This window comes from Typopeltis vanoorti, chromosome 12 (genome assembly GCF_054136105.1).
Source record: "Typopeltis vanoorti isolate ZY-2024b chromosome 12, IOZ_Tvanoo_1.0, whole genome shotgun sequence".
Lineage (NCBI taxonomy): Eukaryota > Metazoa > Arthropoda > Arachnida > Uropygi > Thelyphonidae > Typopeltis > Typopeltis vanoorti.
The window spans coordinates 6621199-6635574 of NC_143560.1; the positions used below are offsets into that span (position 1 = coordinate 6621199).

Below are 14376 nucleotides of genomic sequence, written 5' to 3' on the forward strand. Positions count from 1 at the left end.
GACGGACAGTGCCGCATTACGCTAATAGCTCGCATCTCACTATGACGTGCATATGCTTGCGCGTGTAGCAATATGACACTGTGGTAAACACAGTGCCGCTAGCGTCCTTCGCCCTCCTAAGTGCTACCAGATGGATTTTTATTATTTTTTATACGAAATAAGAGAATTGTATAGGATTGTTGATGATAAAATTAAATATTACAAGCAAATATAAATAAATTAATAAATGTATTTATATATCGAGAAAATTGGGACTGCTGCAATTCTGCAGTGCCTATGCACGAGCCGCCCCTGATCAGGAGTATAACTGTACTGTTCCTACTACTACTACTTTGCAAAAAGCTTGCTATGACAAGCCCTACAAGCGAATTACAACAGTTATTGATGCACAGCCAGTTGGATAATGTTATGGGAAAAAGTTTTATGACAAATGGGAAATTAATGACTTCCATTATTACTATCGATTCTTTTTTTTTTTTTTTTTTTTTGAAGCTTAGAATTTATGCCAAGAACCCCCTGTCTGATTCGGAATTCGATTATTGAAATTGGCTAAGCGTTCGATGAACAAATGGAAATCAGTATTATTGGATGTAAATAAGAAAAAAACGTGCTTACATATATACAGAACATGAAACAGTTTTAAGAATACAACGAATATAGAAAATATATGATTGTGTGTGAAAATAGGAGTTTCTATACGAATTAGAATATGAATAGCAAAAGAGTATTCTCTTGAAATTCAACTTTTGTGTTTTAATATTAATTCAAAACATGAAACAATGAAGAACACTGCTTGGTTTAGTTGGAATTGTGGCCGAAGTTGCTACGATGTTGGCTGTATTTGTTGCTACGATGATGAAGTCAGCATATTATGTTAACTGTATTTATTGGCCAGTCAGCTCATCTGCAATAATTCGAACTCAGACTTGTTTTTAAAGTCTCTTTGTCTAAAGTCACACCTGATTACAATAAAGTAATCAGGTGTGATCCAGGAGACTTCGCGTCCTGGACGAAATTCGCTAGTTTTTCATCCTACAAAAGAATCTGACCAGCCAGAAAAATGTACACTTAACACAATACAGTGTTCTCACAGCCTAAGTTGCTTCCACTGTAATTCCAAACAAGAAACTACATTCTACCAGCTGTGTTTCCCAAAATAAAGAGCCAAAAGGCTTCAGTTTGGCGATGGAAATTTATATAAATCAAGTGGATATTAAACCCAGCATTATTTCAAAGCCGAATGTAGAAACTATGAAAGTTTCATTAAAAAGTTGACCAGAGAGTTTAAATTTTGCCAGTTGCCCTAGCACGGACCACTTAGAGAACACTAGCGCTTGCCCAAGAGTCCATATATTCGCCTTATTTATTTGAAAGTATTTCTAAAAAAATATTACGAAAAGAAACTTATTTTTAATATATGAAAATATTTTTATTCATATAAATCAAGTGGATATTAAATGCAGCATTATTTCAAATAATGCTGAATTTAATATTTAATTTCAGATATTTCGTTAAATAAATAAAAAATAAATTTCATAAATGGATATTTAAACAGTTAATTTTCAAGTTTACAACTCGTTAAACCAGATTTGGGGTATAAAGCAAAATATTTCCATCCTATCTAGCGTTGATACTCATTGACACATATTCCCATTTCAACAGTAACGTTTCGATAAAGTGAAATGTTCAAGTTCTGTGGGAGTTTACTTATCAATATTAAACAAAGATTCTGTAAACCTTATTATTGTGTGTGTGTGTGTGTGTGTGTGTGTGTGTGTGTGTGTGTGTGTGTAAAAGATATTTTTTTTTTTTTTTTTTTTTTATTTAACTTGTTAAAATAAACATTACACGATAGGCAACAATGACTATTTACATATTATAAGTATATATTTACAGAGAAAGAAAAAAAACATTTTCCTTTCGGGTGTACAATAGAGATATAAATGAATATTCAAAATTAACAGTTCAGTTTCATTCTGAGTTATCATTCAGATGGAGCACATTGTCGTCGTCAATCCAGAAGAGGGTACCAGTTGGATTCCACTCCTCTAGGAATTTAGATAGATAGATAGATAGATAGATAGAGAGAGAGAGAGAGAGAGAGAGAGAGAGAGAGAGAGAGAGAGAGAGAGAGAGAGAGAGAGAGAGAGAGAGACAGAGAGAGTAATCTCTTTACGAGGCTTCTGTCTCTTTCCACTTCATTAAGTCTAATGCCTTAGTAGGTGTGAGAGCACTCCATTTGGGAAACGTGGACGATCCTCACGAACGTAACAGTGAAATCAAGTGCAATGGACATCTCAGGTTAATGTATGTTGTGCACTGACCTTTGCTTATAACACCATTAACGTTTCACCGAGGCCAACGGACACGTGCATATCATCCTTAATACCACTGATTTAAGGTCATTAAATCATAGTGGTTAGGTACTGTTGTCTTAGATACCTTTTTATATATAATTTCATAAGATAATTGCTAAATTAAATAGTGGATGGAGCAATTAAGGACAACAAAGAAAATGGCATAATTTGTATATCGAATTATATCTGTTGGTATAGACCAGTGGTTCTTAACCGAATTGGTTACAAGTGTTCCGCAGGTGAAAGATGTCACATGACACAGTTATGAGTGAAAAAAAGTATCTCTTTGGAAAAACAGCATATCAGAAAAAAATAGTAGATATGTTTCCTTCGCTCCACAATAAAAATGTCGAGGAAATTCAACATCACAAATATGATGTTGAAATCCATTTGGCACAGTTAATACATCGAGTTGGGAATTTTCGTTACGAGAACAACAATTCGTTACCTTTTCAACCAATCGTACTCTAAAAATGAAATTCCCTGAAATAACTCTTGAGGAATTTTGGATTTTTGTCCAAGCCGAATACCCTCCACACTCTCTCCACAAGGGCACTGAAAATTTTGTTATAGTTTTCGACATCATATTTGTGTGAGTTCGGTTTCTCAATATTAACCGTTATAAAAACTGAGAAGCGTGAAAGGCTTACTAATATAGACAAAGAGATGAGGGAAGGTACATCACACATTAGACCTGATATTGTTGAAATCTGCAAAAACCGACAAACTCAAGCATCGCATTAAAATAAGTTCCATTTTTATAAAAGGGAAGTCCATGCATATTTTTTATTGTTAGTTTTATGATCCTAATGCTTTTGGTGTTCCCCAAATTTTTCCTATAATCAAAAGTGTTTCTTGACTTCGAAAAGGTTAAGGACCACTGGTATAGACTAAAGGTAGCTTCTCTTGAAGAAGTAGTTAAATAAGAAACGTAAGTTGGCATTCCACTAATATCAAAAGTGTAATGCAATGCTTAACTTCCTCAAATGATCATAGCTTCTTGCAAAAAATGTAGGCATTTTCATGCATTTACTGGAATATTTATTTATTGTTGCCTTCTCTATGATCTACCATTTAATAGGATAATATTACAGTTTCAGTTTCCTTGGAATGATGTCACTGTTTTAATTTACTTTATTTTTTTAAAAGGAATCTTCAGTTATAAAAGTTTATCCTATTAATCTACATTGCTTAACAAGAAGAAGAGTTCATCATGAGACAAATGCAAGTATTATTCCTATTCAAATTAAGTGGATACTGAATCCAACATTATTTCTTAGCCGAATAAGAAACTCAAAGATAGAAAATCTATCTAAGAGTTTCATGCCGAATATAGAAAACTATAAACGTTCGGAGAGCCCAAGCGTGAGCCAACAGGTTGGTACATGCTGGGGCAACTCGTAGTAAAGGTGGAGTAAGATCCGATCACTCTGTTCAGTGTTTTCCCATAATGTAAAACACAACTCCTAGGAGATGTATGCTGTTATATATTATGGGAGAAGGTCACTACCCAGACCGGTTTCGACCTTTTTTGAGGTCTCGTCAGTGAGTAGGTAGACCTAGATGTAAATACTGAGGTTGCAGTAATACAAAGCTTATATCTTTACTGTACAAGTCGCCAAAAGGTGCACTAATAAATTACTGAGATAAAGAGCCAATAGGCTTCACTTCGGCGAAGTAAATTTATTCAAATTTACTCACTAATGAGACCTCAAAAAAGGTCGAAACCGGTCTGGGTAGTGACCTTCTCCCATAATGTATAACAGCATACATCTCCTAGGAGTTGTGTTTTACATTATGGGAAAATACTAAAGACAGTGATCGGAGCTTACTCCACCTTTACTACAAGTTGCCCCAGCATGTACCACCTGATAACTTACGCTTGGACTTGCCAAACGTTTATAGTTTTCTATATTCGGCATGAAACTCTTAGATAGATTTTCTATCTTTGAATTTCTTATTCGGCTAAAAAATAATGTTGGATTCAATATCCACTTTGAATAGGCTTTTTATCTCAGTAAGATTACTGAGATAAAGAGCCTATTGGCTCTTTATCTCAGTAATATTATTCTTATGTCAATTGCAAGTATGCAATATCTATTTAATGCAACAGAAGAATTCTGGGTTTAAACAAACTTACTTCCTATATTACCCTTTTCTTTACAAGAAATGGAATTATCTTTTTTGTTTCTTAGATGTGATGACGGTTTCAACATTACAAGAAATGACTGCAAATTAATATTAAAATTAATAGCTGACATAAATTTTAATCTCTCTCTCTCTCTCTCTCTCTCTTGCTATTGCTATTATACTCACTTATTAAAGAGAACGATGTCTGGTTTCCACACTTTGTCTGGTGGAAGGCGAAGCACTGCTATGCCACCGTAATCGGCTTCGTCCCATTGAAGCTGGTAATCATCCCAAACCTAATTAAAATAAAGTTTACACCATAAGTCACTCTATCTCGAGAACAACGTGTTTGGAAACAAAATATGACGACCTTTAAATTCAATGAGAACACCAATTGCCTTCTAAGTACCTTTTAAATTTTGATCTATCTTTTCCTTAATAGTCCGCAGGTAAATATTCATTGTACGTCGGATGAGATGATTACCCTTGCATACAGTTTTTCATCCAGAACAGCGAGACAATGAAGACTTACATAATTACCATAAGATATCTACACAATTTCTAACCCGTTAATTAAAACTCTTGAATCATTGCCAGCTAATTAAATAATATTAGCATTTTTTTTTACTTTCATTAACTGGCCTCTAGAGCTGCATTTGTTGAAGATAAGCTGGTTAATGTCATTGCTGGAGCAAGATAACATAATGTGCGGTAACGTATTTTCCTGAGAAAACTTTAGCTGCAGTAAGCGTAAATTATTAGGAGAGTTTATAGTTTTAAGTAAACATTCTTTCAATTTTCGAAAGACTATATTAGAACATGTATGCAATAATATGTAAATGAATCTTCCGTTACACACACTTAAGGGCAGAGTGCATTGTATTAACATGGTGCATTTACTTAACGACAAAATTGCTAATTTAAAATGAAATTCATCTTTCAAAGGGGTCATGGTGGAACTTTATGGCGAACTCATTCTCCTCATTCTCAACTACGGTCGGTGAGATATCGTAAATAATTAAAAGAGAATTTTTATTTTCAATATTTGATTAATGTAAGCCAATATTGATGAAATCAACACTGTGTAACCGTAACTTAAACTTAGAGCTCAGAGTACGCATGGTTAAATGCTATGTGGTCTGTACTGCTTGCTACAAGGTTGAAGTTTCTGCACTGTACAGTACGGTGCAGAAACTTCAACCTTGAAGACAGCATCAATAAAAAAAACTTGAAGCCTTTGAGATGTGGTCATACAGACGAATGTTAAAAATCCCATGGACAGCAAAAACGTCCAATCAGGAAGTATTGGAATAAATAGGGAAATCACGTGAACTTTTAGATACCATAAAAAGAAGGAAAACTGCATATCTTGGTCATCTACTTCATAATGAAAAATATTAAACACTTCAATTGCTTAAAGGGGAAGATAAATGGAAGAAGAGGACAAGGAAGACGAAGAAAATCTTGGCTGGCAGACATCAGACAGTGGACTGGCATGAGCTCTAAGGGACTGTTTAGAGTGGCTTGGCAAATTTGAGGATTTCGGCGACCACCTTGAGAAATTTTTGAGGATCGCTCAAAATTTGCCAAGGTGGTCGCCGACTTCCGATAGGAAATGGCACTCAAAGAAGAAGAAGCCAATATTAGTAGCCTTCATAATATAAGCGTGTATTTTAGAGATTCCATAATAATATTATTATTATGGAATCTCTAAAATACACGCTTAAATAAATAAATTCATGGATTAACTGCACTTATTTATATGTTTCAAAAATAGGAAATAATTGCAACCAACTGAATACTGTGTATTTAAAATATTACTCAGCAAATATTTAAATAATGAACTGATGAAATACCTTTAAACAGTTGCTAACAAAATGTGATCATTTGAATTTGCTCACAATAGGTAGCAATAAGCTGATGAGGAAAACAGTAAAAAGCTTTTGATAATGCAATTACTTTCATTATTTTTTCTTAATTTTTTCCCTACTGTCTAGCGCTTTCATAAACAACTCTTTGAGGATAGGTTGGCAGCCATTCTTCATCATCCAACGAATCAAGGGTTTTTAGGAGAGAGAGCGACAACGGTATATCATTTTGTGGTCAAAATCTCAGCATTTATATTAAATAATTGCTAAAATCCATTTTTTTTAAAAATAATTGTTTAAAAAGCCGAGTTTAGGAAGTCTAAGAAAAAAGTTCCTTAGTCGGCAAAAGAGAAACTAAAATGATCATTCTATTGGTGACCTAATGCTATGGATGCAATCGTCATTTCAATCTTTTTAATGTGACTTAATATTAGATTCTAAATCATCCGCCAGACTTTATTATTATTATTACATGACACCTCCAGAGAGTCCTAAGATTCATCGAGGAAGGGCACCTACTCTACAACTCTCCGTCTCCACCACTCAACCTCACCCACAAACCGCCTCATCTACACCAACGCCATCTACTGTCCACCATCACCACTATTATTTTCACAGACAATCACAAACATTCATGCCCACTGCTGGAGTCGAACCCGCAGCCTTTTGGCTGGAGAGCGGATACGCTAACTACTCGGCCACCAGGCCGGCTTTGATGAAATTTGATAAATGAAAAGCCAGGCAGACTTTGATAAAATTTAGCACAAATAAATTTACTAAAATTAATTGGAGAAAACATGTAAGGTTTTAGCTACTTAGATCAATTATTAATCAGACTATCTGACATAATGCGCACGAAAAAAAACTTGATCATGATTTGTCGCGGCATTTCCTTCAGCAAACAGCATTCAAACAGCATTGAACAAATACCATTCTGTATTGTTCTGTTTTATGTTTGAACCGACACCATGCTGGATTTAAAAACCTGATCAAATTGTTAATCCTAATTCGCGTAGTTTCGTACAAATTAAATTGCAATTTTTTTGGCAAAAGATACAAATTTCCTAAGGACGTGGTTAAGGAATTAACGTACAGTGCATACAGAAAACTATGTGGAGAAATATTTTATTCCATAGCAGCGCAACAAACCCTTCGCTCTTTCCCACCATAGCAGGGGCACCATCAGTTACCACACCCTCGAGGTTGGTTAAGCTGAGGTCGAAACGCTGGAGCGTTTTCTTGGTGGCTTCAAAAATATCAGTGACTTTCGTCGTTCCCTTCATAGGTACGAGAGCTAGCAGTTCTTCTGCCACGTTGAATTGTTGATCAATGCCACGGACAAGATAGCCAGTATGTATCTGTATCCATCACATCTGTGCTCTCATCTAAAGCAAGTGAATATGACGTATATTCGAACGACCGTTTATTTTAAAGTTCCTTCAATGTCATTGACAAGTTCTTCGACACGTCGTGCTACAGTTACCCCAGACAAACTCGGTTTTTAAACACTTGCTTATTATTTGGGCACAGAATACTCCCAGCAGCGGTGAGATACTCTTTCACAAACTCGCCGCCCAAGAAGGCTTTTGATATTTTAGCAATTTTTTCAGCTATTACATAACTTACTTTGACGCAAGCTTCGCTCTCTTCCCTCTGCCTTTTAAACGTACCCTGCTGACATTTTAAATCAATTTGGAAGCCGCCCTTGAAGGCGATCGAAATTGGACTCATGCTTTGTCTTATAGGGTCGTTTCATATTGTATTCTTTTGATACTGACACTGACTCACGACAAATTAAAGTATAAATTAATTAAATAAACACTGGCTTGTCGTCGATCGGCACAAAAAAGTACAAATTGGTCCACGTTTTATTAAAAACCGACATGAATCACTTGATTTACGCTTTTTACTTGTAGACGCCATAGGGATGGAAGGTGAACACAAACAAATGATCCAAAATGGCCATGTAAGGTTATTATCCACTGAATATATCTCACACTAATGAAAAAGTGTGACAGTATAAAATCCACAATAGGCTATGACTGACACGACGAACCTGAGTGCGCTCATACACGAATATCACACTGTTCACGACTGACTGACTGACTGTGGATCTTCTTGTATTTGTATGAAAATAACGAAGTATCGAGAACCTTCGAGATGTATCTGGAAGGCACTAGACAGCGCACTCGAACGAACTACTGCTTCAGCCATCTGCCTGCGACGTTAGTACTAGTAATCAATTACCTCTTGGCGCTGGTAGATGGCTGAAGAAGCATGTTTATTTAATATTTATTTTTATAGGATTTTGTGTAAAAGTATCAAATGCACAGCGTTCCCTGTGAATCTGGAAAGCATCTTAGAAATTCTAAATACCACAGTATAGCACTAGGCTTCATTGAAATTATTTTTTATTTAATCTCGTTTTAATGTTAAATAGTTAATTTTTCAAAATGGCCGCCGGGCAACGGCAAAGAGCTCTGTGGGCCAGAGTTGTGCAGCGGGCCATGCGTTGAAGGCCCATGATTTAGATGATGTCTTTGAGACATCCAATTTTGCAACTTCATTCCTTCACGAAAAGAGGTTCCTTCAAACACAATTCGCTTAGCTCAGCATTTTTGCCTTTTATTTTGATGAGTGCTACCACGTGATCCTTTTTCTCGCGATTCGAAAATTTGATTATGCACCCGCTTTCTACTCGAAATCGTTAGTTATACAAATTACCACAATCTGATCGGACTGAATTTGTGATTTCTCGAACACTGAAGATTAAATTGTAATCTTCAGTGTTCGAGAAATTCGCGTACCTGGGTTTGAATGGAGCCGACTTGCAAGATGACCTGCCGTCGTGCGTACAGCAAAACGTAATCAACGTTATAACGAAAAACAACCAAAAATCTGTTTTCTTGCCTCGTGGTACGGCGAGAAGTTCTTTGGTTTTGGACACCCGTGTAAATTTTCTAATCAAAGTAATCAAAAAGTAGACGAAATATCCTCAAGCTTGGTGAGTACCCTAACCAGATCAGGGGAAGAGATTCTGACATTACAAAAAATTAATTCAAAAATGACCAATTGGAAAAATACGGCGTTGTGAGCGAGGAAAGATTCTGAATTTTTACGTATACCATGAGCTGTGAGGGTAGGGGCGTATAAATGAAAGAGTGAGACGAACTTTACAGTTAATGACTTATGCGTTAGGTATCACTTTGCCTAAACGTGACTTGCTTTTGAAGGATTTCTATAGGAATGGGAAAAATGCACGGTGAATGTGGAAAATACGGCACTTGGCGAGTACAGACGCTAAAACACTTTGCGAAAAGGCATATTGATACAAATGCACTGCGTTGCATGGTTCGTTTTAAAGAGAAAGGCAGTTTGACAGTCCAAACAGGAAGAGGGCGTAAATGTGAAATTCCGTAAAAGACCGAAGATGTTGAAACTGCAATTGCTGAGCAGGTAAATGAGAATGCTGTGGGTTCATGCAGTGCAAGTGTCGTAGCAAAACAATTAGAGTTGCCCTATAGAACAGTATGGAGAAATGTCAGTAATGCGATGCAATGCTACCCTTATAAACTCAATCACAACCAAGAGATTTGCAAAGGGATTTGCAAAGAGGCCAGCATTCGAGAAAGGTTTGCGTTAGAATTTCTGGCACGCATGGAGGTGGACGAGAGTTGGACTTGGAACAATTTGTGGAGGGATGAAGCGCCTTTTCATGGTTGCGGAACAGTAGACACTAAAAACAATGGATAGGAGTTAGGATAGTTCCTTATTGGGCAGTGTTTCTTTGAAGAGCTCCATCGAATCCGTGCACGGTCACAGTTGCGCTTTATCAAATATATCGAGCAGTTTTGCCATTCCGCAACTGCAGCAAAGAGCAAAGTGTATACCTCAAAAGCATAGTGTATCGGAGCAACTTCACCTGGAAGATTTGAAAGACAAAATCGCACATCATATGCAAAACCTTTCCACAGATCAGTATGGTGACATCAGCTATTGGTGCTGCACAAAGTCCAACATTGAAAGTCATCTCCATTGATCATCCAGATCTCCTTGCAGCAGGTCAGCTCTATGTGACAGGAGTTTTATATCACATTAATTATGAAACGAGCAAAACAAACATAATCAAAACAAACATAATTACAAATTTGACATTTGTAAACCCAATGACGTATCATTCAATTTACATTAATATAATTTCTTCTCGTTCAGAGCATCATATTTCCCCTGTCGGTCATTGTTGAATTAATTTTTTCGTTGACAAAATCTCTTCTCATAAATACGACACTTTCATGGAAATCCAGCGGGTTGGATTGTTTCGAACCAATTTGATCTTTTTAGTGCTGGTGGAAACCTTCGAACAAATCTGGGAATTGCGGAATGCAGACATTTCATGTTTCTTCTTATTAGTAGAGGAGTGGGTGTGTTACTAATAATATTGGACGACTTCAATCCAGTTATGGTTGAAACCCATGACTATCATACTGGTAACAGTTTTTCATGCGGCAGTGAGTTTGAAGCCATCTGGTGTGAGGTGGAATCTAACGAGATCAATAACATAGTGGGATGTTATCATAGACTTAGTGGATCAGTTGTACTGACGAAGGAATGCGTCACCAAATAAAGATGGTTGGCAAATAATCATAATGGGAGACTAATTATACGAACATTGTTTGGGTAGCATTAAAATATCATGAGAAGAACGAAGCTGAATTACTGAGATGTTGCGAGACAACTTCCACAAGCAGCATGCGACAGAGCGAACTCGAGTTTAAATAGTGTTAGATTCGATCATGTTGTCAGATAGGGTTTCAGTAAAAGACGTAACTATTCTGTCTCCGGATGGCGACGATGAATATGCGGTAATGACTTGGGAAGTGGCTAAGTTTTTTGCCTGTTACATGCTGAACTACAAAGCAAGAAATGAGGACCAACTGAGGAGTATGCTGGGTTCTGCGCTATGGTATCGGTTGTTGGGTGGGAAGGATATCGACATCAAGAATCACTTCAATGATACAATATCGGAATGTGTCCCTGGAGTTCGAAGAATAAATAAGGTAGTCATAAAATAGATGTGCAATGTTATCAAGCAAGAGATTCGTAGGAAAACATGATGTGAAAGGAATACTGTGTGCATAAGGTTGATGACCGAAAATTATAAGGAGCAGACAAGAAGAGTTACAACTATTGTAAGGTATGCTAAGTTTGAATATGAAACAAAAAACGCTCCTCGAGCTAAATACAACCCCCAAAATAATTCTGTCTTTATGATGCAAGTAAAAGAAAGAATGAATAGGAAAGAATAACTCTTGAATGCAGATGTGTGAGGGTGACAGATGCAGAAGATGTTGTTCAATTAATGAGTTCCAATTTGCTAAAGGCTATCAACCTGCTGGTGTATTGCAACACTGCGCTCACTTCTATTTAATGGAAGAACTCAGGTGTATGAGGAGGAGGTCCTAGAACTATTGTACAAACATGATAACCTGGGATTAGAGACTGATGGGACATCATCATGGACGCTAAAAGAGTTCAGCTGAACTGGCTATTCCTTTAACCTGGCTATATAATTTGAGTCTCAGAATAGAGAAGAGTCCACAAGAGTGGAAAGCATGTATGGTAATCCCATTGCGCAAGGATTGTACAAAGACTGATGTATCCAACTATCGACCAATTGATATCTCTGGGTGGGTGGTGAAGATTTTGGAAAATTTAGGGGCTCGCATTAAGAGGTTTCACACAGAATATACTTTGCAATGAACAGCACGGATTTACCAATAGAATGTGATGTTTCAGCAACTTGCTTATATTGTATAATAATGTTACCGTAAAGGTAGACAAGGGGAATGGATACATCATAATACTTTTGGATATATAGCTAAGGCTTCTGTTGTATAAATTTGAGAATATGGGATTGGATTATAAACTATTAGCTTGGATAAGAGGATGACCGACTATCAGATATAAAGAAGTGGTACACGGGGATGTAAATCTGCTAAACTTAAGGTAACCAGTGGTGTACCACAAGGATCAGTCTTTGGTCCACTGTTATTCAAACTTTATATTAATGAGAAGGTTTTGACAGGCGACATACAGTTATTTGCTGATGATGCAAAGATAGACAAGGTAATTAAGAATGTAGCTTATATGCAGTTCTTGGAAAAATGTTAAACGTTCAATGTTATATGTAAAGTCGTGCACTTTGGAGTAATTATATATCCAATGTCGTATTATATTGGTGGGATTATGCTAGTAGAAATTGATCAGGCTAGGAATCTTGAGTGTTAGTAGATAGGAAGTTGAATTTCTGGACCATGTGACAAAGATTGCAAATACAACTCAGAGGATAATTGCAATGCTGAAACGAACCTCGACATGTAATGACAAGGAGGTCATCTTTCCTCTTTACAAGGCCTTGATAAGACCTCACTTGGACTATTGCACGGAGGTCTATTCTCCTAGTTTCCGTTGTGATTATGACACACTGGAGAGAGAGTGCAATTGAAAGTGTTAAAATCGATGATATCAGGATTGTGGAATGCTGATTATGAAGACAGATTGAGAATTGGTAGGCTACAAGTACTAGCAAACACGAGAAAGAGGGGTGATATGATTGAGACTCTAACAAACTTCTGAATGGTTCATACAGGATACCAGTAGAGAGAATTTTTAATTTTATTGAGGATGGGGAGAGAATAGAAGGCATCCATGAAAATTGAGAACGAATGCCATGAAGAAGGGGAAGAGATTTAGATTTTTCTCTCATAGAGTGGCGCGTGATTGCAATGCATTGCCATTAAACGTTGTATGTGCAAGTAGAGTGAACGAATTCAAGAACAAGTATGAGAGCTGGTATGTGTAGCATGTGTATTGATTAGTTCCTGACACCCTAGAGGTCTTTCGTAATAATAATAATAATAATAATAATAATAATAATAATAATAATAATAGCACGTCTTTTTATTCGAACGTCCAAATTTCGAATTTTGACCAAACTTTAGCACTGAGGCACCATAATAAACTGTTTTCTATATATTATTTGTGTGCAGATGTATGACTTGGCGGTAATTTTATAATACACCATTATTAGTTAAGCTTTTCTGTCCATCCAATTCAGTTTTCTCCTTTTTGTCTGTCATTTTTCTGTCGAGTGAAAAAAATATATACAGTATTCAACAGTCGCAAAAATCATTAAAAAAAACCCACTTCGCACAAACATAAATGCATGTAGCACTGCTATCATTTCATTTCTCGCCAAAACCACAGCTTACATGGCCAACAACCGCTGTCCACCTTAACTGTCCAAACCACACTTTACACGATTCTTTCTGTCACAAGTAATTATGTCCATTACATGTGTATTTGTCATTATATATGATATTCCATACCAGAGATAACTAAACTTTGAATAGTCGAGATAATCGAGATATTTCAATATCTCTATTATAAGCTTCAAGATATTTCATGATCTTTATCTTAAACATAGATCTCTTCATAATTTTCCAGTGGAGTGAGAATAATCTACCAACCTTCAATATTTCAAAATGTGCTGTCTTATGTCTCATAAGAAAGATGATTTCACTTTACCTTCTTATCTTTTGGTGATATTCAGCTCTGAATATTATTAGATTTCCCTTCTTTGATTAACCTTCATCTCTAGCTTTTCCTGGAAGGACCTTCAAAAATTTGGTGTCCTCCTCCTCTTCCTCAACGTCCTTTTGAATACGTTACTTCTCACCTGTGCAAATTCTAACACTATCTACTTCTCAAATTTGTCCCAACATAGAATATGTTTCTCATATTTGATTTGATGCACCAAAACCTCCCGAATAATGCTTGAAGCTATCTAAGGAATCGGAGAATCCATTTAATATATATAACTCCTTTCTCACAGGCTTCCTCCCATTGCTGATCCTTTCGCTGCATTATGTCAGCCCTCTTCAATATTCATAAACAGATCTCATTCAGAGTTATCAATGTAAGTCTGAAATTGATCGACCAGTGTTCTCTAAAAAACACAA

At 36.4% G+C, this 14376-nt stretch overlaps 1 protein-coding gene across 1 annotated transcript in view; it reads right to left on the reverse strand.

The window, feature by feature from the left end:
- LOC150100561 (acetylcholine receptor subunit beta-like 1) overlaps window positions 1-14376 on the reverse strand; it is a 171414-nt gene that overhangs the window by 23042 nt on the left and 133996 nt on the right. Inside the window, exon 4 of the mRNA XM_090401834.1 lies at window positions 4674-4783. Within this exon, the coding sequence (XP_090257960.1) occupies window positions 4674-4783 (110 nt within the window). The remainder of the gene's footprint in view (window positions 1-4673; window positions 4784-14376) is intronic.